This window comes from Dromaius novaehollandiae, chromosome 17 (assembly GCF_036370855.1).
Source record: "Dromaius novaehollandiae isolate bDroNov1 chromosome 17, bDroNov1.hap1, whole genome shotgun sequence".
Lineage (NCBI taxonomy): Eukaryota > Metazoa > Chordata > Aves > Casuariiformes > Dromaiidae > Dromaius > Dromaius novaehollandiae.
In genome coordinates, this window is record NC_088114.1 from 17,918,557 (window position 1) to 17,944,046 (window position 25,490).

Consider the following 25,490-nt stretch of genomic DNA (forward strand, 5'->3'; position numbering starts at 1 on the left):
AGGGCAACCTTCGTATCAGTCTTTTTAATTTTCTTTTCCGGTCATAAAAATCTATCCTCTGATCCTCTTCCATTTTCATCTTTTCCATCTCCTTCCTGCCCATTATTCTTCTCCCAATAAAACTGTGTAAAATTATCTGCCTTTATCCCCCAATCTTTCCCACAGAAAATCTTCCATTTTCATTGTAATGTTTTTCAGGCTGAAGCATGCAGCAAGTCAGATATACTCAGTGCGGTTAGTTTGCTCGTTCAAGAGCCATCAGGTGTATTTGCAGGCACTTCACCATACAATAACGTCTGTCTAAATAACACAGTGGAGAAACAATCATTTGGGGGTTTATATAAACAAATGTGCGTTGTTAGCAAAGGCCAACCCTATCACACTATAGAGAGCACTGCAGCATCATGCTCCTGCAATACCTGTCTCTCAACTGTTTCTTCTTAAATTATCTCATTTTAAACACTAGCAACATTTTACAATGCCATTTTTTTTTTTAGTTAAATGGGGGGGAGTTGGAATTACTGGAGCTAGCTGTGATTTAATAGCAATATAAGATCTATTTAGAAAAATACACCTCTATATACCTCTTAGAAAAAGCAAAAGTTAGGTTTACGCTGCTGAAACCATCCATCCCATGGCTCAGTCCTTGGCTGCCAGGTCTAGCGGTGTGCAGTGCACCATGTCCATGTTGCTATAAGCCAGCCCCTTCTGGAGTGAATATGTTATATATGCTACTCTGTATACAATTTAGCCTGAGTCTCTCCTAAATACTATGTGGCATCCAGTGGCTTTTGGGCTCTAATTAGTAGTTTTTTGTGGTTTTCTTTGTTCAGAGCCTGAAAAAATGTCAGGGTTATGTTACAGACTGGTTATTTTTAATAACATGATGTCAAGGATATGTGTTGCATGACCCAAGGCACGGCAAAAAGACATCTGGAGGTGCTGAGGGTGAAAGCTCAGCTCAGAAGGTGTCAGAGGACTCGTCTGGTTGGAGGGAGTCAAATCCCTCCTGGGGCGATCCTTTCTGTTCAGCCTACAAGGAGTACCTGAAACAAATTATGCCTTGACTTACACCTAAGTCATACCTACGTTTTGTCTTAGAGGAAATGATTTAGTCTGCTCTCCGCTTTCATGACCAATCTAACTTACATGCAGTGTGGACAATCAGAGGACCAGGAACTGGGAACGAAGCAAAGACTGAGTTCAGTACAGACAAATCACTATCTTGATACAAAAGTAAGATGGGGAAAATACCAAATGAACCATCTTTCAATGAAAGATGAAGCAAGGAATGCTTATAGTGAAACTCATGTTATCCCCAAAACTGAAAGCCTTCCTCATCTTGCCAGTATGACTGTTTTTTCTACTGTGACCAAAATAACTCTTTGAAAGAGGCTGCATTCAAGTTTGCAGTTTCATAAACTACACTGAAATTTTAATTCCCCCACAAATGCATTTAGCTTAGAGGGAGCAAAATGATGAGACAGAAACACTTCCCAGCTGCAAAGTCTGACTTTTTTCTTAAGGAAAGCCAATCAACAGAGATCAGCCTGGGAACCAAACTTCTGATTTGCACTGAGATATCACTGTTGAGTCTGCATTTTTATCCCATGGATTAATAAAAGTCAACACTTTTGAAAGCCATAATCCCACCAATTTATGTGTGGTCTACTGGATCTTTTCTTTTTGCATCTATAATGCTGTGTTCCTATTACTACTCTGATCTAGGAAATTAACCATTGAAAGGATTCACGCATACAGCTCTTTTCTGCTGCGTTGCGAAGCGAACATTATGAACATTTAAATTTATTTATTTTCAAGCACAGGCACAGCAAATGATCTAGCAGCACTGTGCTACCTACTGAGGTTTCACAAGCATCATTTTGTCCACCAGTCTATTAAATTATAAACAAAATGAGAAGAGTAAGGCAAAAACCCAAAGACTAGGAATCCATTTTTAACTGGATTCCATTTCCTTTGTGCAGTTGCCCTTCCCAAGGTACAAGTAGTTGGCATGCAATACTGCTTTTTCTGGAGGTCCAATTCTACAGCTGCTGTGGAAGAATAACTTCCAGACACTTCAGAAGGAGGTGCCCATATACAACATTTGCAGATTCAGACACCAGGAATGTGCTCCTTTTAAGAGTACTGCAACACAGATACTTGCAAAGAATTCTCTCTCTGCCAAGGTGGGAAGGCTGTTAGCATGTCAAGTCTTAGGCAGGATACTGATTCTTACGAAAACCATTAAAAATAAAAAAACCTCCATCATTAGTAAACATCTATGCATTTTAAAAGAGGGCTCCTTATGGAAGCCAGGTGTTTTCTGAACAGTTCTAGGGATATAAATGCAGTAGGAAAGAAACAAGATGGACAGAAACAAACAGTACTCAGCTAAGATTTCATTTAAAATATCACCGTTTGATCAATAATTTTGATCAATAACAACCAAAGTGATTATTCCAAACTTTAGCAATGTGAAAAATGGTTCCTAATTATTTTATGCTTACAAGTATTCAGGCATATAAGTCCTGCCTGCCTTGGATTCTGGTCAGTAGAGTTCATACTGAGTTACTGGTGATGGTCATATATGGTTACAGAAAAATAATGTATATTCTCTTCTACCTCATACACTATTTAACTGAATCTTTCTGGTTAGTGATAGCTTAAGAAGCAGGACTAAAAGCAAGTGAGATATCAGATGAAGTGAGAGGCAGAATACTGGATATGAAAACACCAATGAAGCAAAATCAACCTAGTAATATTGACATGATTTTATGTACTCCTTCCTGACATAAACAAAGAATGTTTTATTTAAGAAAACATCAATTTTTGTTACTGCTCAAAAATATTAAACTGATAGCTCTTGAAAATGAATACCCCCTAATTATCCACGGGACAGATATGATAGTAAGGTCAGTGCCAGCATTTGTACCTTCTCTAATAAAGTAACTCAATTATTTCCTGGCATTCCTAAGGACTAACTCTTGATTTCTAGAGGTACTTTTGTTTCTCATGTCTTAGGTCTTCATTCTTAAATATTTAGTCTTTTGCTTTATCATTTCTAGTTGCCAATTTCATACAACATTCAGACTCTGAATTAAAAAAATCTAATTGTATAATTCATTAATAGATTTATTGTAACAGGTCCCTTGACAAAATCTCACCTTAGAATTCATATATGGATCATAAAGAGGAAAAGGAATCCTATAAAATGCACGCCCTGTAATGTATTTTCTCTCTGTTGCTAATGGTGTAAATAGATGCATCTGACTGGACTGCAATTGAGACATCCCAGCACCCAGCTGACCCTTGGCTGCCATTCTGATGCCTAGTGGCACTTACAGCTTAACTTTTAAGTCTCAAGTTATATTTCAGGACTGACTGTAGAACGAGAGAAGTGGAAATCAAAGTTATGCTACCTCTGCATATTCACATATATTATGTATTATCTCCTTTATAGGGTCAGCAGCTGAAGATAATGGCCCTTAAATTTCCAATTAATTTTCCAGTTCCCATTCCAACAGACAAAAACAAATGCCATGCCCAGAAAAATACCTTATTTGCTGAAAAAAATCCCTACATCATCAAGATTTTAGCACCTGAATGCTGTACACAGACATTCACTAGCCTAGCAGACATGTCTGATTAGCCTACTACTTTGACAATTCATGGACTAAAAAAGCACTTAATATGATTAATGATATCTATGACACAGGCACATTTTAAAGTCTATAAATAACATAGCTCTATGATTAGAGACAATGTAAAACTGTGTGAAGGTGTAGTTTTAAATAATTAGCAAACAGTATGTTTTTGCACAGTTAATAATTTGGCTCTTGCACAAAACAATAAAGGAATGATTTAAGATTGACATGGCATCAAAAATTAAATCAGTTATGTGCACAGGCAATCTAGGTGATATCCCTGACCACCGCGTCTCCTGTGTATCAGTCAAACATGGATGGACATCTGTCATTCTCATATTTTAATTTCCTTGCTTTTGGCAGCTTTAGAACAACATGTATCAGTTCTGGTGTTTTACACTTAACTCATGACTACATAGTTCAGAATTCATGACTGAGCGTTGGCAGCTGTCAACAACTAGTCAGTCATTCAGGAACTGTCTTGAACTATGGAGACTGGATAAAAATCCATCATCGGGAAAAAAAAATATGCTCTGATTCTTTTTTTGCTGGTTTTACCACAAATACCCACAGAAATATTTCTGAGAGGTGTATAATGTCCCAGCCGATTCCATATAATTCACAGATGGTATTGTAACTAGCAGGACTGCTGTATGTCATCAATATACTGCTGTAAAGGACTGCAGAATGCCCATTTAATTCATTTCATATAAATACAGTTTATCTAAATGATCATGAGTTGCTGGACATGTAACAGTTTTTAAAAAGGGATTCTGAGAGTAAAGCTTTTTAAAGAAATACATAAACATCTGAAGATGACATCCAATTCACAGTTCTCATGTCAATGACACTATGAAAGTACTGATATTATCAAACTTCAGGCATCTAACTTCAGTAACTGAACCTTTCCAGATCCGTATCTTGAAGCTTCCAACAATGTAGGAACCTAGCTTAGGTCCCAACTTTCCTTGGGAAGAGCCTATCTTTCTCTACTGACTATATGCAGTAAACGTGGTTTAAGCATCCATTTTCCATTACCGCTGACCCCAAAAGGCAGGTTCACTGTATGTTCATCCTTAGTTCTCTGATCCGGATTGTGTTCAGAATACCCGTATTACCATAGTAGCATGAAGGACACTTACATTCACAACAGACTCTTTGAATTTGATGTGAAGTCTGTAATTTGAAAGTGCAATGATGGCATCCTCTGCTCGTCCTACATACTCTGTACTCTCACCATGAAGTTCAATGAACGGGACCTTCAGAATGGGAAGAGAAACCTTTTAGAAAGCATTAACCAAAAACATGCACCTCCTGTAAATATCCACTCAGGGACATATCCTCAAAAAACAAACTGAAACACTGCTAAGGGCTTAGCTTAGCTATTATTGCTAAGAAGAAAAGTTTCTGGTAAGGTTGGTTCAGAGGTTAATTGTAGCCTTTGTTTTAAATGATTTCTCATTTTCTCTCAATTTTCTTGAGTAGTATGTGCTTGTCTGTGAAAAAGGTGAATTTTTATGAAAAATTTGAGCAAAACGTCTTCACATTTTGGCTAAGAGTCTGACCTCATCATTTATGATCTTACTCTTTACTTAATGGAGAGAGGCATTTCATATGGTGATTAAATTCATCCTAAAGAAGGCAAAACATGTAAGATGAATAAACTTCTAGGCTATTTGTCTCCCGCATTCACTAAGCAAGCCCAGATGACTAGCTAGCTAGTATGTGAAAACTTAAGAAGAAAATTTGTTTCTCCTGTAATTGTGCTGAATTGGGAATTAAAATTCTGTGGGAGAGGCTACTGAATATATAGCTCAATTACTGTTACAGTGATCTTAACTTGCAAGGAGCAACGTGGTGATTACCTGAAGGTTTTCATCCTCTCGGATCAGCTGCTTCCTGGGAAAAATCTGATTAGCCTGGATGCATTCAAGGCTGTGCTGAGTCTCTTCATCCTGAGAAACAAAGCTTTACAGTTAACTTCAGCACTGTCATAGACTTCACCACCACCCGGCAGCCTATCAACGACCAGTGACGCGCTCAAACAGCATGGACTATTTAGAGAATTCAGCTATCAAAAAGTTACTAACATTACCAAATTTACAAAGACAAGCACTCAAACAACTAAATATGGTATTAGAAACAGGTTTTCTTCCTGCAACATGATCAATAAAGTCATAAAAGAGAAGGATTTGTAGGAGTATTACAATAAAAACATTAGTCTGAGCCTAGTACTACACTTACGATTCTACAACCCCATATGTAAACGTTAATGCTCTAATGCTTTTCAGATATTAGCCAATTCTACTCTGTAACAATCCCTACAAAACCCTTTTGCTTACCATGACAGGCCCTGGATAGGAGGAGAAATCCTCGTCTTTACTCACAATACTTAGAGGCTCTTCTTCACTTATTAAAATCTGGAAAACCAGAAAAGTGTAAAGATGAAGACAAATTCATTTTCTTTTGGCAAATAAATACAGATTAATTTTTAAAGGTTGGGAATACAGCTATCAGAAAACCCCAAGCAAGCAGTAATTATGAAAAGATGAAATCCGTATAAACTAACTCTCCTGAGAGACAAAATGGTCCAAAAATGTGTCCGGTCCTTCTGTACATTCTGAAAAATCATCATTGAAGGTACTGCCAGGAGAATACTAGTCTGAATGTAGCAATTAGACCACTCTGTTTCTATCCTTTAAATTAAAACATTATCATTTTTCTAGATCACCCTGAATTTTCTCCTGAGTCACTTTGCAGATGGTGATTCACAAACATATAGGCTATAAAACCAAAGGGATTGCTGTGATCATTAAGTCTGCTATGTAACATAGGTTGCAGGATTCTCCTTAAGTAATTTTTTTGAACTACAGCATATGTTTTAGAAAAAAGATCTATTTTTTACCTAAATTGTTAGTGACAGGGAAGCCATCACGGTTTTAATGATTTGCTCCGTAAGTTAATAACCACATAGAAAGATCTGCTTCTTATTTCTAGACATAAAATATAACCTTTACTTCTTCCAGCCTCTGAAGATTATTAATATCTTTTCTGCTAAACTTAAGCACCCTTTATCACCACCTTTATTTTTCCCACATGAATATTTGTTACCTTTGATCAAATTACCCCCTAAATCTTCTCTTTGGTAATCAAAGAGACTGAGCTCCTGGAGTCTTTCAGAAGGTGTACTTTCCAATCTTTTCACAGTCCTCATAGCTCTTCTCTGTACTCTTTTCCAATGCATTAAACTCCACCTGAGCTGTAGACACTAGGACTGGACACAGAAGTCCAGCAGCTGTCAAAATAGTGCCAAACTGAGAGTTAAAGTTCTTCACTCTTCACCCATTTTCCCCTTTTTATCTATCTGCAGACGGCATTACCCATTTTGGCTACAACACTGCACTGGTTCCTCACTAGAGTACCCAAGTTGTTTTCACAGTTGTTATTTCCAAGGATAGAAGTCCACATCCTATAATTATGACTTTTTTCTATATGCTTGGACATATCAAGATACACATTTTCTTGCACCTACCCTTCCAAGAGCTTTCGATCACTCTATAGGACTGACTTGCACTCTCCACTAACAAGCCCCTGATCTTTTATCATCTGCAAATTGTCTGAAAATATTAAAGGGCATAGGGTCATGCAGTTTGTGCAGTCGACCCTATTAGGAACTTAACGACTGAACTGAACAAAAGAATTATAATTTAATCTTGAGCTCTGTCTGCTATTCAGTTTATAATTCAGGCAGGTTCTTTCTTTTTTAAAAATTCATATAGATATTTTCTGAGTTTTGCTATCTGCATCACATAGAAGATACAAAGTTAAATATAGCAATTGAGCACAGTCAGTTCTCAGGTCATATGCCACCCCACTTATAAATAAATTTGGAATTATCAGTGTTGTGGTTGACAGAGAAAACCATTTCAAATTCATCAGCCCACAGGCACAATGACACTGCAGGAAGTGCTAACTATATTCTGTATATCGTACAGAATATTTACAAAGGGAAAAGGAGCAGTAGATGGATGTATTCTGAGCCTAAAACATCCCACTGTGTAAAAATCAATGAGAAAGCACTGCACTGTCCCTGAAACCTCTTTTAAATACAAATATTCCAATAAACAAAATGCCTTTACGCTCCCAGAGCAGGCAAGAAACGGCATAAAAAAGCTTGCAAGGAGGTTCAAAATCCCACAGCTAATTGCAGTATCTAGAATAACACTTTGAAGGAATAGTGTCAGGGTACAAGCCAGAATAATTCTTAAACACTTATATCTACCGCATGAGACGTGGCGGTGAGCCTGAAGCACTGCCTTGGTTGTGGCTCTCACAGCTTTCCAGCAGGAGCAAGCCCAGAGTCCAGGTGACTGGGGGGTTAATTCAGATTAGGTTAGGAAAGTCCCAAGAGAGACGAGGCCCCCCCGTGCCTGCCTTCATAAGCACTTTTCGCTATCTCCTAGCCTGCTTCTGCACCGCCAGCCTCAGGAACCGGGCACCCACAGGGGCCGGGGGATATTGCAGGCAGTGATGGAGACAGGGCTCCAGCCAGGGAGAGGAGCAGGCTGAGTGGCAGCAGGGGTCTGGCCGAGAGAGGCCAGCAGGCAGGGGACATTTCTGAGCTGGGCGCAGGGCTGTTGAGCGATTCGAAGCCTGTATTACCTGCTGCATCGGCCACTGTTTCCACTTTTGTAAAGCTTGACTTGGTATTTATATAACTGAAAATATGAACTCAAACTAAAGCAAACCTGTCCAGGCTAGATGGAAAAACTTGGAATTCCCCGGCCCTTTATTTTTTACTAATTTCATTAAAACTATATGGCTCCAGGTACTAATAAACAAAACCCAGACCGGGTCCTGATAGGAGTCCATTAAACACCATGCTACTAAACAGAAAGCGCAATTCCTTAAGCATTTTCTGTATTATAAGGGGAAAAAATGTATTACTACCGGAAACCTCAATTTAGATTACAAAACTGGAGCTCGACAGCAAACGCATTCCACAGTAAAACATTATGGGAGTTTAAAAAGTTATAGACAATATTTTTCTAATGGATTATATTCTGTGCAACACAATGCAACTTTCTTCTGAACTTCATTATCACCGAAAAAGATTACTATTATTCACTGAACTGGAATATTATGTTTGCCTTGTGCTTAAAAATCATGACCATATTACACTAAATATGGATAAACTGAGGAGAATCTCAAACAGCAGCATATATGTATAATCGTTCAGGAACAGAAATATACGAAACTGGAGGAAAATATGAGCAGAACTGAGATGAAACTGCCACTAATTCACTGAAAAAATAAAGGAAATATTAGATATAAACAAAAAGGAAAAATAAAAACTAGAAGACTTGATAGAAAACTGAAAGCATCAACTAAGCAAAAAACTATCAATAAGGAAAAACTGAAAAACCAGCACAGAAATGCCCATGACTGCTGGAATGAAGGCGACTAAGCAGATTCTTTTAAGTTACCAGAAACCAAGGAAATCTAGATATGCTCTCTGCCAACAGCAAGATGAAGACAATATGATTGTTAGTATTGATTTTAAAAATGCAGAATTATTTAACAAATATTTTTGTTTCAAAAGAAGCAGGAGGATGAAAGCAGCTCCATACGACCTTCATATGAACATGAGTTCCCTCCGTAGCTGAGGAGAATACTTAAGGAATCACAGTGATTAAAGCTAAACAGGCCATAAATTCATCAGGTTTGACCTCTCGCATATCAGAAGTCACAAAATTTCAGCCCCTGTATTCAAACCAAGATCTTATGCTTGATTACAGCACAACTTGGTGTTTTATGTATGCTGTGTTTTGTTAAGCATGTCTTCCCCCCAAAATCTACTCTTGACTTGAAGATATCAAGAAATGAGAAATACAGCAGTTCTCTCAAAGGCATCTGGTTTTAGTTTCTAACCTTTGGTTCTGACCATATGTTTTTCAGATGAAGTGATGCACCTTTGTCCTTGATCTACAAGATTTAAAAAATGAACCTCCTGCTCCATGAAATCTAAAATGACGTCTGGCAAAGTAATAGGCTTATTTGTCCAATCGACCTCTGTCTTCAAGTTCATCTGTCAAGAAAAGGCACAGACTGGATTATCTTTGCAGCATAACCTGATATAATGAAGATTAATGATTCAAGAGAAGATGGGTTTAAGAACTGTCAGGCTTAACACAAATCTCCTTCTCCACCCATAAAGCAATTATTAATTTACACATACTTTGTCAAGCCTACAGCCAGACAGAAGAGGGATGAAGAGTAACAGCACGTGTAGATAAGTACCTCTAAGGAGGACATCTCAGTTACCACTTCTGCAGGCTGCTGGAGACGGGCTGTTGCCACTACAGCCTTCTGCAGCCAACTACCTTCTTGCCAGCACAGAGCCTGCTGCTCCAGAACCAGCGACCACAGTTGAAGTGGTTAAGACCAAGCATTTCCAGATCAGTCCATCTAGACGATTTAGATACTGTTTGAACATAGCTTTAAACACTGATAGTAAAGCCTTCTGAATAGAGAAAAAAAGACTACGCTATTTCAGAAAATTTCTTCAACTTCAATTAATACAGAAACAAACACCTCATTAAAAAGATGAGCTTTATTACAAATCTAAAGCATGCCTAGTGTCACTGACGAGAAGTTTTCATTTATTAGGCACTCTGATGTGACAAAATTGTTCTTTCACACTTTGGATTGGTTAGATATATCTTTGTTACAAGTTTAGTATACTAACCATCTCCATGTTAATAAAAACAGTATTAACTTAAAGAAATAGCTCTTTTAAAATTTCCTAAAATCCAACATGAACCATTAGCAGAGACTATTCAAATAACTGCAGAACAAGTTTCTTAATTGTAACTTGCTGCATTCAGCTGCAAAACAATTTCTGTTACACTACTGTGGTTTTTACATGAATGTGTAGAATTTCCCTTCTTTAAGTGAACTTTGGGAAAGTTGTGTGAGCAAAAATAGTGTTTTCAGTTTCAATTACGATTATCAGATATAAACTGTGATGTTGCCAAGGTAAAAGGTAGAAGAAATTATAAAACTGTTTCTAATAGAAATACAGTCTGCATATTCATGCTGCTTCCAGATGTTAATGAAATGCTTCATCACCTTACTGCTGTAACACAAAAGTATTTCTAAAAACTGCTGGCAAATACAGCGAGAAAGTATTTGTTAGAATAAAGTTTGTTGATTTGATGGAAAACAAATCCACCTGAAGAACTAATTCCTTTCTCATCACAGCAGCAAGCTGATCCCACTCGCCCCATCACCTCGTGATCACTAGATTCAGTGCAAGGGAGTGGAAGGAAACACACTACTGAACCGGGGACAGGGAGAAGGGGACCACGTCCCGTTCTCAGCAGCACCATGTGGTGAGACTGTGTAAATTAACTGTGAAATGACACTTGTAAACTCAATCCCTTTCCATACCAAAGCTTTCTAATCCATTCCTATCATGCAAACTCTTCCAAGTTAGTCATGTAATAGAAAAAGGAGGATAGTGATTTTGTGACAACTAGTAAGGGGATTTCTGATCTTCGCTGTAAAAGCCCTTGCCTTGGAGGTTACACAACGTAAAGGAAAGAGGACATGCTTCATATTGCGAACTCCAACAAGCAGCTCTGTTGAATTTTGCTGATGACAATTAATGCACCATGCCACTTTCAAAGACAGTCGCTATGAAATTTGATTACCGTTACCTGATTAAAGAAATCTATTTGCAAATTGATCCATTCCGTATTTTCTGAATAGCAGCTGAATGGAGTCAGAATTCTGGTTTTGTTTAACTACAGCTGACAAATCATCAGTTGTACCATAACAGCAAAACCACCTTCCAGGATCAAATGAAAATGTTCAAATAGATAATAACTGACCAAGAAAAAGTCCTCAAAAAAGGAACTCTCAAATTCAGGCTTCTATTTATATATAGGAGAGCACATAAACAGTAGATAGCTTATAAACAGTATGGTGAGAGTTGCTTGCATTGTTAGGAATAAAATTTTTTGATAAAAGTGCAGCCAAGAAAGGTTTATTAAGTTATCAGTTTCCTGTGCTATCCTTTCAACAGTAGCTTCACATGTATTAAATTACACACAAAAAAATAAGATGCTAGTCTTGTTAATTCTCTATCTTTACGTTCTGCTTGAAAGGATAAATGGTTAGTTGAGGTTACAACCTCAGAATCTGTTCAGCTAGTATAGGGATATCTTAATTACTTTCCATTATAGAATGTGCCATCAGGTCTAAATTACGTACATAATTAAAACTAGCATTAACCATATGTTCGCCAGAAATTCCAAAACAAAAAGATGATATTAAAATGATCATTTAAATTCATATATATTTCAATACAGCTGGATGTGTAACATATAGCAAGGAAAAAAAAAAGAGAGAAATTGGAGAAAAGATGAAGAAAAATGAAGGTTTCAAGTGTTTCACATTCTTCCACTGCCTTCCCCTTCCAAATCCTGAATTCCATTTATATCAGTATCATAAGCAAATTGAGTTGACTCTGGTGTCTCAAAACATAGCTATTTGCTGTGTCACAGCTATCCTGTAAGAGTTTTAGACTGGAAGCCAAAGATTTTGATAATGAAGCATCAGAAGATTTCTGCGTGAAATATTAAAGAGGGTGATCTTGCTTTAGCAAAAGATGCTTCTGTTACAGAGTGAAAACACTTCTTTCCTTTTCGGAGGTGGAAGGAAGTTATGCAGCGATGAAGATGAACACCCAGTTTCCCACCTTTCAAACCTTGACAGCAGGGTTTCCCTCTCTCCTGACATGCATTTAGAAGTAACTGAAGACCTTCCAGAAGTATTGACCTGCACAGTAACTAACAATATGGACATTTACACTTCACTCAGGAAATGAGTTGGTTGTGTGCTCACGTTTTCTGCACAATCGAGTCAAAATCTTTTTTTTTTAATTAAAGGTTAAAGGTGTTGGTTAGTAACCTTTTCTTTTAATTAAAGGTTAAAGGCTCTATTGTAAATTCCACAGCAGCAAAAAAAAAGCTTTTTGCCTAACATCTTAAAAACCACTTGATCTAATGAAGAGACTAATCTATAACTGCAGAATCCACTTTCAGCAGGTAGCTTGTCTCATCAAAATAATACAATTTACTAACTTACCAAAGAGTAGCAGACAACAAAACAGTCCTCTCTGTCCCAGAAAGCTTCAGACAATGCTCCTACAATACTTCACATTGGCAACTGCAAAGAAAAAGACAACATTTGAAAACATAAAGCTTAAATATAAAAGATACTTCTTTTTAAATAGCCAACAACTTGCACAAGAAACTCAACTGTCAGGCTAGTTTGTCCTAATTGGAGAGGAAAAGTAAAAAAATTACTAACTACCACATAAGAACTCATAACTATTGAGATCGTAAGACACCTAAAGGGGGAATTCAGCAACTGGATTCTGGCAGGCATGCCTGCTCTGGATAAGGCCTGACTTCTGGTAGGGAACGGTTCAGAAAACTTGGCCTTAAAGCAACTGAAATGTTTTTCAACACCCTTTGGTACAGGAAAGTGAGGAAACAAGCTATTTAGCAATGCAAGCTACAGGAGAACTCTTTTGTTGTATACAAGATCCAACTGCTTTTGTACTCTTCACAAGCATTTTTTAATTTTAAAATATATTCAGCTTTTTCTTTTCCAAAAAGTGGACAAAATCCCCCAATCAGTGGCTACTGTCTAAGTGCTTCGGGGCAGAGCTGCAAAAAAAAAAATCCAAGTGGAGAGTTATGCTCTTATGATACCATTCTTCCTAACCCCTCTCCGAGTTTCCAAATGCTGTACGTACATTAATTCCCCAAAAAATAAACATAAGTATTGTGTCAAAAATACACAATTGTCCAAAAAGTTGCACAGATAAAACATCTTGTTTGCTTCATGCCTATGCAGCCTCCTCAGCAGGTATTCACAGGCATCTTCATAGCAGCTGAACAAGTCATATGGGATACAAAGTTGCATATTAGAACACTCCAAACCTAAAATTAAAGTTCCTGGCTAAAGCCATCCCCAAAGCATGCAAGCAACCAGACCAACGGAATACCGCTCCCTTGTTTCCAGTACACCAGAAGATTTGCCTTCTACAATAATTTAGAAACTATCCCAATAGTACGCTGGACCTACGTATGCCTGGAAAGTTTAACTTATACAAATAAATATTCCTGCTACTAGTAGTTTCCTAGTACTCCAATGTGCCTGAAATAGTGGTAATTTTTACATTCTGCTCCATTAAAAAATCTCTATTTTACATTTGTTGGCTCATTTAGTTCCTATTTTATGACAGGAAAGAACAAAAAATGCTTTCAGTACACAAAAAAGGGATACACAATTTTAGGACTCAGGTAGTAAAAAAGGATAAAATGCCAACTTAGAAGCTTCATGCAAAAGGAGTTTAACATTTCATGCAGTGGCTGCACTTTAGGAAAGCTGTTATACAAATCTGTACGTTCAGCTACTATTAAAAAAAATAAAGGCACCAGGGAAGGTTCTGCTTTAACAGAGAAAACAGGAAAGGATTTAACATGCTACTAACGTTCACAGTTGTTACAGCCCAGAGGTAAGCACGAATTATGATTTTATAAAACAGTTTCTAAACTCATCATTTTGTTACCTGCAAAAGAGGTCAGCTATTTTTTCTTATGTCTCCCGCAGCAGACAACCAGCAAGCCAAATTCCAATTCCAACAGCTTTTATGGGTTAATGATCATTAAATACAGTGCAGGAAGCAAAAAGTATGCCGCTTTACTCTGGGGGAGCAGGTCAACCCGGGAACAAGTTCAACTTTACAACTGCTCCGGTGTATAATGTTGCCTTTGACGGGAATACCGAGCAAGCTCATTAAAAAAAAAGTTGTGCAGGCTATGCAATTCAAGAACAACTTTCTTCAGAGACACTTTTCGGACCAAGCCCACGCTCTCAAAACCGCACATTTAGGGTAGTTGGAGGGAGGCTTCGTTTTTGTTTCAGGTCCCAGAGAAAACCTTGAGGAAATCTGCAGCAAATTTTTCCTCGAATTTAACAAGTTCTGGAGGAACTCGAGATCTCCAGAGTTTTCTAGAGAAGTTTAAAAACAGAAAAAAAAAATGTCCCGATACGAGTGTTAATAATCCCACCTTATTTCTGCCAGTATTTGGAAAGGACTTCACAACATGCTCATTAGCATTCCTCTTGGAAGGCTGCTAGGCACAGATAAGCACCTCAAATGCTATTGCTTCCTAAGCAACAACTCATGCCAAAATTAAAAAAAAAAAAATTGACTGTTAGAAGAAGCATGCTACTAATGTTCACCGTTGCTAAAACCCGCAGATAAACATGAATTGATCTTACAGAACAGTTTCTAAAAGCACCATTTGGCTACCCGCAAAAGAGGGCAACGATTTTTTGGTAGGAATTTCACTAGCACCTCGCACTCGCTGACAGGAGAAGCAACCTCCAGGACTGCTGTAAGGGTTCAATTAACACAGCTAAGCAAAGCTCACAGCTCACTACCTCTGGGAAAAGGGACTAAACCTTCCCAGCTGCGTGCTCCCACCGCTTCCCTTGCATCGGCTCTTCCGTCTGTCTGATCCACGGTGAACGGACTCAGCACCATGACGGGCACTGGGAAAAGAGAGGAAAGGGAAGGGGACAGTCTCTTTTAGTAAACCCTACAAAGACAATCACTTCCGGAAAGGGAACAGGCTTTTTATCACCTTTCTTCCCTATTCATACCCAGTTTGTTTTTGTTTTTCAGCGCAGATATTGGGGTTCTGAAGGACACATTAACACTGTCCAATTTTAAATATCGAAGAAGTCATTGTGTTAGATAACTCTGGTGCTTAAGGTGATCCGAATTTGAATACTTAAGCCAAGCTTTCACTTTGAACCACCTTCCTGGGATCCCTCTCTCTATTGACTATTTAGGGAACTTTGCCGTTAGATAAACACTTAAATTAGGATGTGAATATCCACTTTGGCCTGCTGTATTTTCTTGGAAGATGCTATGGAGGACTGGAGATGTTGCACGATATAACACGCATACCACAATAGTGAAAACTAAGTAGTAGAATAATTAAGAGAAAAACAAATCTCCTTGGAGATTTTCCCAACTTGACTGGACGAGGCCCCTGAGCAACCTGAGCTGACTTCAGAGGTGCCCTGAGCAAGGCATAGGGCTAGCCAACCTCCAACTTAAATGATACTATGAATCTGTGCTAATGCTTCTGTTAATGTGGATTTAAATTAAATACAGGCAAATGGTTGGGAAAAAAACTCTCCAGTAACATTTTAACACACGTGCTTATTTAACGAAAGCTTGCAAAGCTGTCGCTTTAGTTTCTTAGCCGAAAGGGCATATCTAGCAAAAACAAAAAAGGAAGATCTGATAAACGTAAAGGGAAATGGTAGAAGAGAAGAAAGAGGGAAAGCCTCTGGAAAAAACAACCCAAATTCAGATCTTCTCTAGCCATAGGAAACGCTAGCCTCAGAGAAGCAGACAGAAGCAACCTTTTTTTTCTTCCGGCAGTCAGATATAAGTTTATTCACCCTTCGCTCAACTATGGCGTTTCTGCACTGGTTATGCCACACCATGTCACAACCTCGGTATTATGCAAGCGTGGCTTCTGATTCAAAGTTCTCTTTTTGTTTACTTTGTTCCCACAGAACTTAGCTTTGTAGCGGACAGACCTTCTCTTGCACCACACCATCACACGTTTCCCGTGCTGTGGCCCGTTTGCTCATTTTTTCCTTAGTTTTAGCTCGCATTTTGTCTACAGTTCTTCTCGTCCTCTCCTTCTCTTTTTGTGCTCCTGATCTTGGATTCTAACTTGTTTTCCTCTAAAGCTATTTTTACCCTATTCTTAGCAGTACTTTGTTCCTATTCCTTAACACGTTATCAGTTACACAGCACTTGGGGTGATGCGGTTGGCTTGCGACTGAGCTAAAAACCGCAGCAGAGGAGAGAACGTTGGCCCGCCTGCCCTGAACGCAGTCGCTCCCGCGGCTGGATAGTGCAAGGTTACTACTCTATACAAAAATTTAAAATACGCACATAGGGAAGGAGAAAAAAATGCTGACCTTTGGGGAGGTGTTTTCTGGTATATAGTCATGTGTCTTCCCCTGTATCAAATGCTTCCCAAGATTAACTTAGATAAATGAATTTCCAGCTTGGAAAGCAGTCGAACTTGAAGAAATAGCCATGTGCATGCTCACACATCACAGAGAATAAGCAAAGGGAACAGCCACACTGAATCGCATTTTCTCTTCATGCAGATGACAACCCCAAGTTCCACGTCAGATGCTATCCTGAAAACATCTCACCCCATTTTTTGTTCTACCCGTGCTTCTGTGCGAGTGACAAACAAGCAACCTTTTAATTACAGAGGTCCAAAGCATCAAAAACGTTTTGTCAATCCATGGCACTGCACTGACTGATAACATTAATGGTAGATAATTTTATTTTTTGTGGAACCTTTTCTAGGTAGGCATATTATTTACCTTCATCTTCCCACTCAGAACTGTCAACAAACCATTTTTAAAAGTAGTTTGACTAAGCTGATTATTTATCTTTGCATACTAGTTAAAAAAAGATCAATTCTCTTGCACTCTTCAAGATCTGAATTCAGAAGTGACTGTTGAAAAACAAAATGGAAAGTGTGTCAAATCTCAAACAGCAAGGAAAGATTCACATGACAGAATAATCAAGTAGGAGAGGCAGTAAAAGTACCACTAAGACTGCTACCAGCTAAGAGCTAATGGTGATAAAGAAAATTTGATCTTGCATTAGGAAACATCAATTTCTTCCATAAGTGATGTAAAGAAATAAACGTTAGTGGAGCTCTAGGTGGGACTGCAGTAAATTCCAATAAGTTGGAGATTTTTAAGAAAAGACATGTTGCTATGATTAAAAGATTCTGTATCAATATTCTCCTGGACTGATCTCAAGACAATCCAGGCCAAAACAGTGCAGCAAGCTGGAGACCAAAAATCTGAAGAAAACTTTGCTTCTTCTTGTAATGTTTCCAGTTCTTTTCTCTGAATTTCTTTTTTCATTTGGATGAGCCCCTCAGATCCAAATTCTGCAAATATGCTCCTATATAAATTGGGGTATAATTTACCTGCCCATGATGTTCTTCCACCAAACCACTGGAAGTCTGAAGTTTTGATTATTAATCCATTCCCTTTTTTCCTTTTCTTTCAATTACTTTGTATTTCTCAACTTTGCTTGCCTGACACAGAAAAGGAAGGTCTGCTAAGAAAGACGGATGAGCTACATGGAGCAGTCTGAACTGTGGAATGACCTGCCAAGATGGGATCTGAATTTGGTGTTCGCACGTAGGAGAGCTTGGAGGACGCACAACTCCCACCAGGGACCGGAGGCAGTGGAAACGGAGGGGTATCTATACGCTCTAGGCTAGAAAGGTGACCAGGTGGGTTGGACAGGGAAAATAATGATAAAACGTGGCCAAAAAAAAAAAATCGTGAAAGAAAGTAGGGCAAAGCTAGATTGAAGAGGTGGAACTGAAAGAGAAAAGCAAATGAGCAAGATGGGGACCAAGTAACAAAAAAATTCATTTGAAATGGCAGAAAAGCACCAGAAGGGAGTAGCACGCTCTTCGTACTTGCTTTTTGCCACTAATGCCCATATTGCCCATTTGCCATGCTTGCCAGAAGTCAATACTACCTCACCTTTTGCCTTCCCAAGGAGCGGGGGGGAAGCCAAAACAATTAAATCAAATTAAAACAGGGAGAAGAGCAGCTTGCTAATAGAAGCCTCTCAAACATTTTACTCATTCTCCCCAAACACCTATTTGGCCTTCTTACCTCCACCAGAGTATTTCTTTCTTTCACTTGGTCCTCTCTGTTACCTACATGAGTCCTGAAACATGGGAAGACATGGTTCTCTGGATATCTCAATATACAACGCCTACCAAGACAGACTCGCTATATGCCGCATTTCGTTGCCATCCAGCACAACCCTAGAGAGAACTGCAAGTCATACAAAAAGGAAATTTAGAAATGGGAAGACCTACAGGTGCCAGGAGCTGCTTGGTTTTGATGGAGTTTCAGCTTACACTCCCCTGAGATATTCTTCCACAGAACCACTTTAGGGCAATGCGCATCCAGTTACAGCTCTTAGCTCATAAGCATATAAATTGACCTCATTTGCACCATACTTCATTTTGGCAGAAAGCTTTTAAGACCTCTTTAACAAGCACCACTCAATGTTATTGCCATAAGACAATTTTATTTAAATACCAAATACATACTATGAATAATTCACATATTTACTTCTCAAAACATTAAGGGCTTTAAAGTTGCTGCAAAATGTCCATATCAGGAAACTCAGTCCCTCAGAAATCCTCAGTGCTATTCCTCTAATAAGTTACATGAGAACAGACAGGACACTACGAAAAGCCTCCGGTCTGTTATAAAGGCCTGTACCTAGAGGCTATTTTATTTTATTGCACCTTGCGCAACACTATTATAAATCACTAAAGCTTTAATCCATTAATGCTTAAATTGCAGAGAAAAAAAACATTTTTGTCACGAAGCCTGCTTGGGCAAGACACGCACATGCCATCGCTATCTATCCCCTGCATCTGGGAATAAAAGGCTGCTGGAGAGGCTTACTGGAACAAACGTGCACTGTGCAGTGCCTTACGCAGGCCTACCGTACAGCAGGGCCAAAGTCAATCACTCCATGCTAACCACACGCCAGTGCTTGGGAAAGCTGCGGCACACTCTAAATAAGCTTTTATATGTTTTTCTTTGAGTAGCCTGTGCTTACATATAGGCTATTTTCAAGAAGGTGTTTTTTCTAAAAACAAATAACCCACACACTCTACACTGGGGTTTCAGGTCCCTGAAACAAGCTGCGCCGTCAGAGGGGAAAGGATCCTGCTCCCATATTCCCCCTCCCCAAACTTACACTGACTGGCATTTCACGTCTCCGTGCCTTTGTTCAATTTGTGGATGCAACACAGAACTAATCCAGAAAGACCTCCACAGGATCAGACCGCAACATGGGCCAATAAGAGCTAGGTTATAGCACCGCTATTCTAGAATTTGTGGCTGCGGTTTGTTTTTAAAGCAGATGCTGACCAAAAAAAACCCACTGAAAGCAAATGCATGTCTTTCAGTGTTTGTAGAATTTGAGCCAACTTACAAATCACTTCGAATGCTGCTAAGGTGACTTTTTTTTTCTTCTTCTACTCAACTAATTTGCTTATCTTCCTTAGAAACCTGAAGGAGAGAGAGGAGAGTTTTTTGTTGCTGTTGTTCTTTTTTTTAAAAAAAAAACAAACTAAAAGTGCTATCCATGAAATATTAAAATAATGCTCATGTCAGCTCTAAAATGTGTTAGCATGAAGAATTTAACTTTATTTGTAGGTGCTACAGCTTAAACCTGTAAGAACTAAAAACGGGGTATCAATACCATGTACACATGAAAATTTGGTTAAGTCTCCTTTTGGTTTCAGAGATTTTCATAAGAGCCTTGCTATAAATGGTTTTATTATAGTGTTCCTATAGTGAAATAAAAATGAGACCAAGACCGAACAAAACACGAACAATCAAGAGGCCATACGGACCTTTTATTGGAGCTTAAATTCATGAATATTTTATTTCAGGAGAAAACTCTTTGCGAGATTAATGCTAGACAACACTAAATAAAAACATGTTCCTAAAAGCCCTTCACTACGATGCATGTTTGCTCCCAATCTTCAGAGTAAAACAGCTGCGACACTGTTTGGAGAAGGCCAGCGCTGAGGATCTGCTCCATCGGCCTATAGTGCAAACCCGGGCACAAGCACCTTCACCGCAGATGCTAGATTAAATCCAACAACAAGGTGAGGAAGTCTTTCAGATGCCACATGCAGATAGTTGACTGAACACTTCTGCTAGTTTACAGTCTTAATTTGTACCTCTGCAGCCAAACTATTGCAGATTTTGCAGCTCGAACACTGATTACACTCGAATAAGGCTAGTTCTTCACTGGAGCTATTAAACGTACAACCGCTTTCTGTACCAACAGGAAGAGAAATTGTCTTTAGGTATAATACACAGCTGTGATATTTCTGCTGGCCTTAATGAACTCATGGGATAAAGAGCTAGTCTCTTCCATCCAACCACGGGGACAGGAAGAGTATGTTTGATCACAACATTAGTAGCACTGTTTATTTACAGTATAAAGCTGTGTAAATACAAAAAAAAGCACAAGTCCAAATATTTTATTAGTACATGTAAAATAATCTTGGATCAATACAAGTTAACCAAATAATCCCATTCAAAGAGCTGACTTAAATACAGAGCCAACTATACATAGTTACAGAGTGAACTTTTATGAACTGACCAGCTAAATTGTACATTTTGGGAGTTAATGAAGGATCAGGCTAGTCCTTCCTAGGATCACAGAGAGGCCTGTTTGTTAGAGAACGGTGCAAATGCCTGTTTGGGCATCATCCACAAGACTACCAAGACATCAACAGCCTTACTATTCTACTGCTCACTTAAATAGCGTGCGAGTTTAGAAGGCAAAAGTTAGAAGTTCCGAACAGATAAAACAACGTGTGCTTATGCATGATAAGGAGAGCAGCAAGGGCTGGTTAAGGAAATACCACCAACTTACATGAGAAGAAGTAATTTTCTACTAGGTGCCCTTTAAAGCCAGACAACTGAATTACCAGAACAGGTTACTCTTCTCCTTACGTTTGAGCTGCCAACCCCTTCCAGACGAGGGGAGACTACTGCATCAATTCATTTGCAGCTTCAACGTCTCCAAACTCTTCACGGTGTGTCCTGTCAATAGTCAAGCTTCCTGCAGAGGGGGAAAAGACGCATCAATGTTAGCCCTTCCGCTAGGGACAAAAGTGAAGAATTTAGGCTCCCCTAGGTGTACGAAGAGGTTGCAACAGAACTCAAGCTGGATGCCTTCTCCCGTTAAGGAGGTTAGCTTCCTATATTTAGCTCTTAAGGGACAAACAACATCGGTTCGGTCAATCTGCCGGCACAGTGCCCCAGAGAAACCTGCTACTCCATGCCCTTCCTTTGGTCAGCTGATTCGATTCACTAAAGCCAGAGGAGGAAGGGACACCCACACAAAAACACAGAACAGCAAACGCTTTCTCCTACAATTAAGCAGCTCCAATATTCTCCAAATACTAAGGCAGTCATTTATTCCCGTTTTTCTCCATCTGTGAACAGCCAGTTACTTGCAGATGCGGGAAGCGTAATTACTAAACACTGCTCTCCATTTGCAAACTGACAGCTTCACTTTCATATAAGGGCTGGAACTGGGGCTCCATGACTAAAATAAGAGGCAAGGGAAAAAAAAATAGCCTTAAAGGGGATTGTGTAGATACATGCCAAAAAAAAAAAAAAAAAAAAAAGGGGGGGGGGGGCATTGAGGCAGCTGGAGATAACTGCATTTCAAACTACAGTGAGGAACTCCGAATGACCAGTCAAGGTCACACTTTGCTCTCAAGAGCCTAATCAAAAATTAAGGATTTAAACTGGTTTTATACATGCCCTCCTTTTACGGGGCAGATGTGGAGCAATCAGCAGAATCTTACGTTGCTTCAGGTGGCCCAAACAATTTAGAAGTGAATGAATTTAGAAGTGTGCTTCCATTTTTGTAACTGTTCTGAAGATCAGCTGTATACATGACGAGTGTCTAGTCTCAAATACAGAAGTCCTCGAACAGAGTTAGATCAATTTAATTTTGCCCAGCTGCAAAATTCATTCCTTTAACGGCACAAAAGCAGCTTTTTAGATGGAGCAAATTGGATCTGTTACATAATTTAAGTGCAGCAGCCCTGCAGCTACTATACCAGGGTCGCATGCTCTCGAACCTTCTCGTTCCAATTTTCGCATTTCAAAGCGGACAATAATTACGACTTCTTAAGAGGTCTTCTTAGACAGCCAGGAGGCTGGGTTCAGTCATGACAACTCCCTACAGATCTTGTCTCCATATAACTCTGATAATACCAAAAGTCCACAAGCCTATCAGTTTACACTGAAATTGCTTGAAAGTTCAGGCCCAGCAAAGGATTTTTAGATTAACAACATGCTCATCCTAAAAAAACTAAACAGCATGAAGCACCAGTTAAATATATTTAAGCACTCAGAGGCACCAAAGAGGATTTTTAAAGGCACGTATGTACCAAAACCACTGAGTTTCAGTTAGAATTGAAATTAAAGTCCGTGATAAAATGCAACTCAGCTTCTACTGAAGCAAGATTTGATATATCCCCAATTAATATACACCAGTCATAGATCAGTCTCTTCCCCTTCAATATTTAAAATTAAAAATCCATCGACCCAAATGTTCAATTTTCTTTAGCAGAGTATGAGCAGATGTTTGAATAAAGGAATCGACCCTTTATGGCGGCTTTAGCTCCTTTCAAATCAATGTGTTTCAATGGCTGATCAACCAATAGCAATGAGCTCCTCTAGGGAAAATAAGTATGGAAGAAGATTTAAGTCAGGGTTTCTTGTCTTTTGACTTAGATCAATCTACACTATAGTTCTGTAGAGTTGATTAGTTTTCACTTGAAAAAGAGATACGACTCCGGTATAATTTTATACTACAGGTACTTTAAAAAAAGTGACAAATTACTAGTGCAGGATAATAACAGGTGCCTGTATATACACATTCCTATAACAACTCAATGCTAGAAGCACCACCTACGGAGACCTTCGTCTGTGGCACTGAACTGTTGTAGGAACGTATCTGTACACAGACGCTCACGTTCTGGTGCAAACTAATGGGACTATACAGCAGACACTTTTCTCCACAAGTTGACTTAGCATGGATGGATCTAGGTCAGCAGACAAGAAACACTGCCTTCAGTCTTCTCTCTCACTTCTTTTCCCTAGGAAAACTCATTCTTTCTGGTTGATACAGAAAACGCTGAGAAAGAAAAAATACTAACAATACGTAAAAAACGCAAGTGGAATTAAGTCATTTTTAGGTGTTTTATCCTAGTACTAAGAAGACATTCACTCTTTTCCAGTGTGACTCAAAAACAAATCTAGTTCACTAAGAAAAGCTTGGTTATAACTAAAGAGAAACCGTCAATTCAAAGACACAAAAAGCTTAGGTTCTTCAGCAACTTTCCTGAAGTACAACGTATCCACATCTTACCCCCGCAGATATTATAAAACCGACAGCAGCTCAACAGGTAATTCTGTTATTGGTGGATCAGGTAAGGTAGTTTTAATTAAAAAAAAGAAAGAAAATCTATGTTAATCTCAAATGTTAATCTCAAATGTTAAACAAGATTCATATCAGTAAACAAGAAACTTAAGTTATCCACTTTAATCTTGTTTTGCACATGAACCTTTGTACTTCAGTAGCAGCCAGCAAGAAAATAAAAACTGATTTATAACCGTCTTTACACTGAATTTGGCATGTCTCCTTCAAGTTACAATTTACAAACAAATACAGGAGCAAGTGCGTATTAGTCCATGAGTCTGCTTAAAGCTGTGGAAATAGTGTAAACTATGCATTTTTTTAATACCAGAATTCCTACCTGTGACTTGTCTAACAAACAGGTATTGATCTTAAATAAAGTGCACAAAAGAAGCATGTCACAGTAAAAATTAAACAGGACTAACTAGACAAGTCTATTTTTATTCTTTAGTAGACGAGATTTCAAATTCAAGGATAACTAACTCAGTAGCTAAAGCAAGGTAGTGTCTGTACTTCCTGACTGCAAACTCAGATGCAAGTCTTAAAACCAGGAGGATAAAGTACTCGAGTTACATGATTTGTTCAGATTCAAAAAAGGTCAGAGAAGTTTTGTCAAGAAGGGACATACAACATAAATGAGGAGCAGTAAGAAGTCTAGTACTTGGTTTTAAGAGTCCTGATGTGTCATTTTGCCCCAGATGAAATCAGATAGCAAAAGACCTTGTCCTCAACTGACTACATCTAGTTTTATGACCTTAGCAAGCAGGATGAAGCTGTTGACAACACATGGAACAGCACTGAGAAGCTCTGTAAGAGGATTCGTGATTTCCGAAGCAAATCTTATGACGTGTCAAGTTTGGTCTACAAAGTGTGAACCAGGAAGGGACAGGAATTTCTTTCCCTTCCTTAAGTACAAAACTAAAAGCTGCTTGCAGGGAAGCTTGCCTTCAACTCTGAAAGGCATTTTACAGAAGGCTTCCTTCAGAAAGACTCAACACTACAAAAACTTCCAGTATTGAATTTAACAGTTACAGGAATAAGAGTCAATAGTCATTTACAAACAGCAAAAATTCTGCCTGTTTAACCCCAAGGAGAAAAGTATGAAAAACCAGGATAGATGTGCATGCACATACACACAAAATCACAGAATAATCTGGGTTGAAAAGGACATCTGGAGATCATCTAGTCCAACCCCCTACTAGATGCCGTTCCAATTAGATGAAGTTGCTCAGGGACTCGTGCAGCCATGTTTTGAATATCTCCAAAGACAGAATTTTTCTAGATGACTTTTTCCAGTATTAGGGTTGGAACCTTAAGAAAGCTTTAAGTTAGGAAAAAAACCTCAAAGGCAAAGGAAGCCTCCAAACTATGAGTAAAACTAGGAAGAACAAACAGGGATAAGAACAACGTTCAGAACATTTAAAGTCTAGCAGACTAAGCTTTTATTTCAAGAGGTTTTCCGATCGATGTAACACACAAAAATCTGCCTGGGAAACCAAGTTCTGGAAGCAAATGCTCAGAATTGTGATAAAAAGGTGAAAATTTGTAATTTAGATAAACAAGAGCTCACTGCAAGGACAGCCTTAGCAATCAGGCCTTGTATTACTGAAAGAGTTAACACAATTTTGTACATT

The 25,490-nt window shown here is 38.7% G+C and overlaps 1 protein-coding gene across 17 annotated transcripts in view; it reads right to left on the reverse strand.

The window, feature by feature from the left end:
* The window catches only part of MTMR3 (myotubularin related protein 3), an 83,126-nt gene that overhangs the window by 36,904 nt on the left and 20,732 nt on the right, over window positions 1-25,490 (reverse strand). For 5 of the 17 annotated variants that reach the window (XM_064522419.1, XM_064522418.1, XM_064522417.1 and 2 more), the window contains exons 2-5: window positions 12,801-12,881; window positions 5,990-6,067; window positions 5,513-5,602; window positions 4,790-4,906 (exon numbers count right to left, since the gene is read on the reverse strand). In XM_064522419.1, the coding sequence (XP_064378489.1) occupies window positions 4,790-4,906; window positions 5,513-5,602; window positions 5,990-5,992 (210 nt within the window). In that variant the 5' untranslated portion in view covers window positions 5,993-6,067; window positions 12,801-12,881. Of the gene's footprint in view, window positions 1-4,789; window positions 4,907-5,512; window positions 5,603-5,989; window positions 6,068-7,929; window positions 8,018-12,800; window positions 12,882-14,295; window positions 14,318-15,173; window positions 15,285-19,830; window positions 19,908-21,371; window positions 21,481-25,490 lie in introns of those variants that run through there. The other 12 variants (XM_064522405.1, XM_064522409.1, XM_064522412.1 and 9 more) reach the window with 9 other exon arrangements.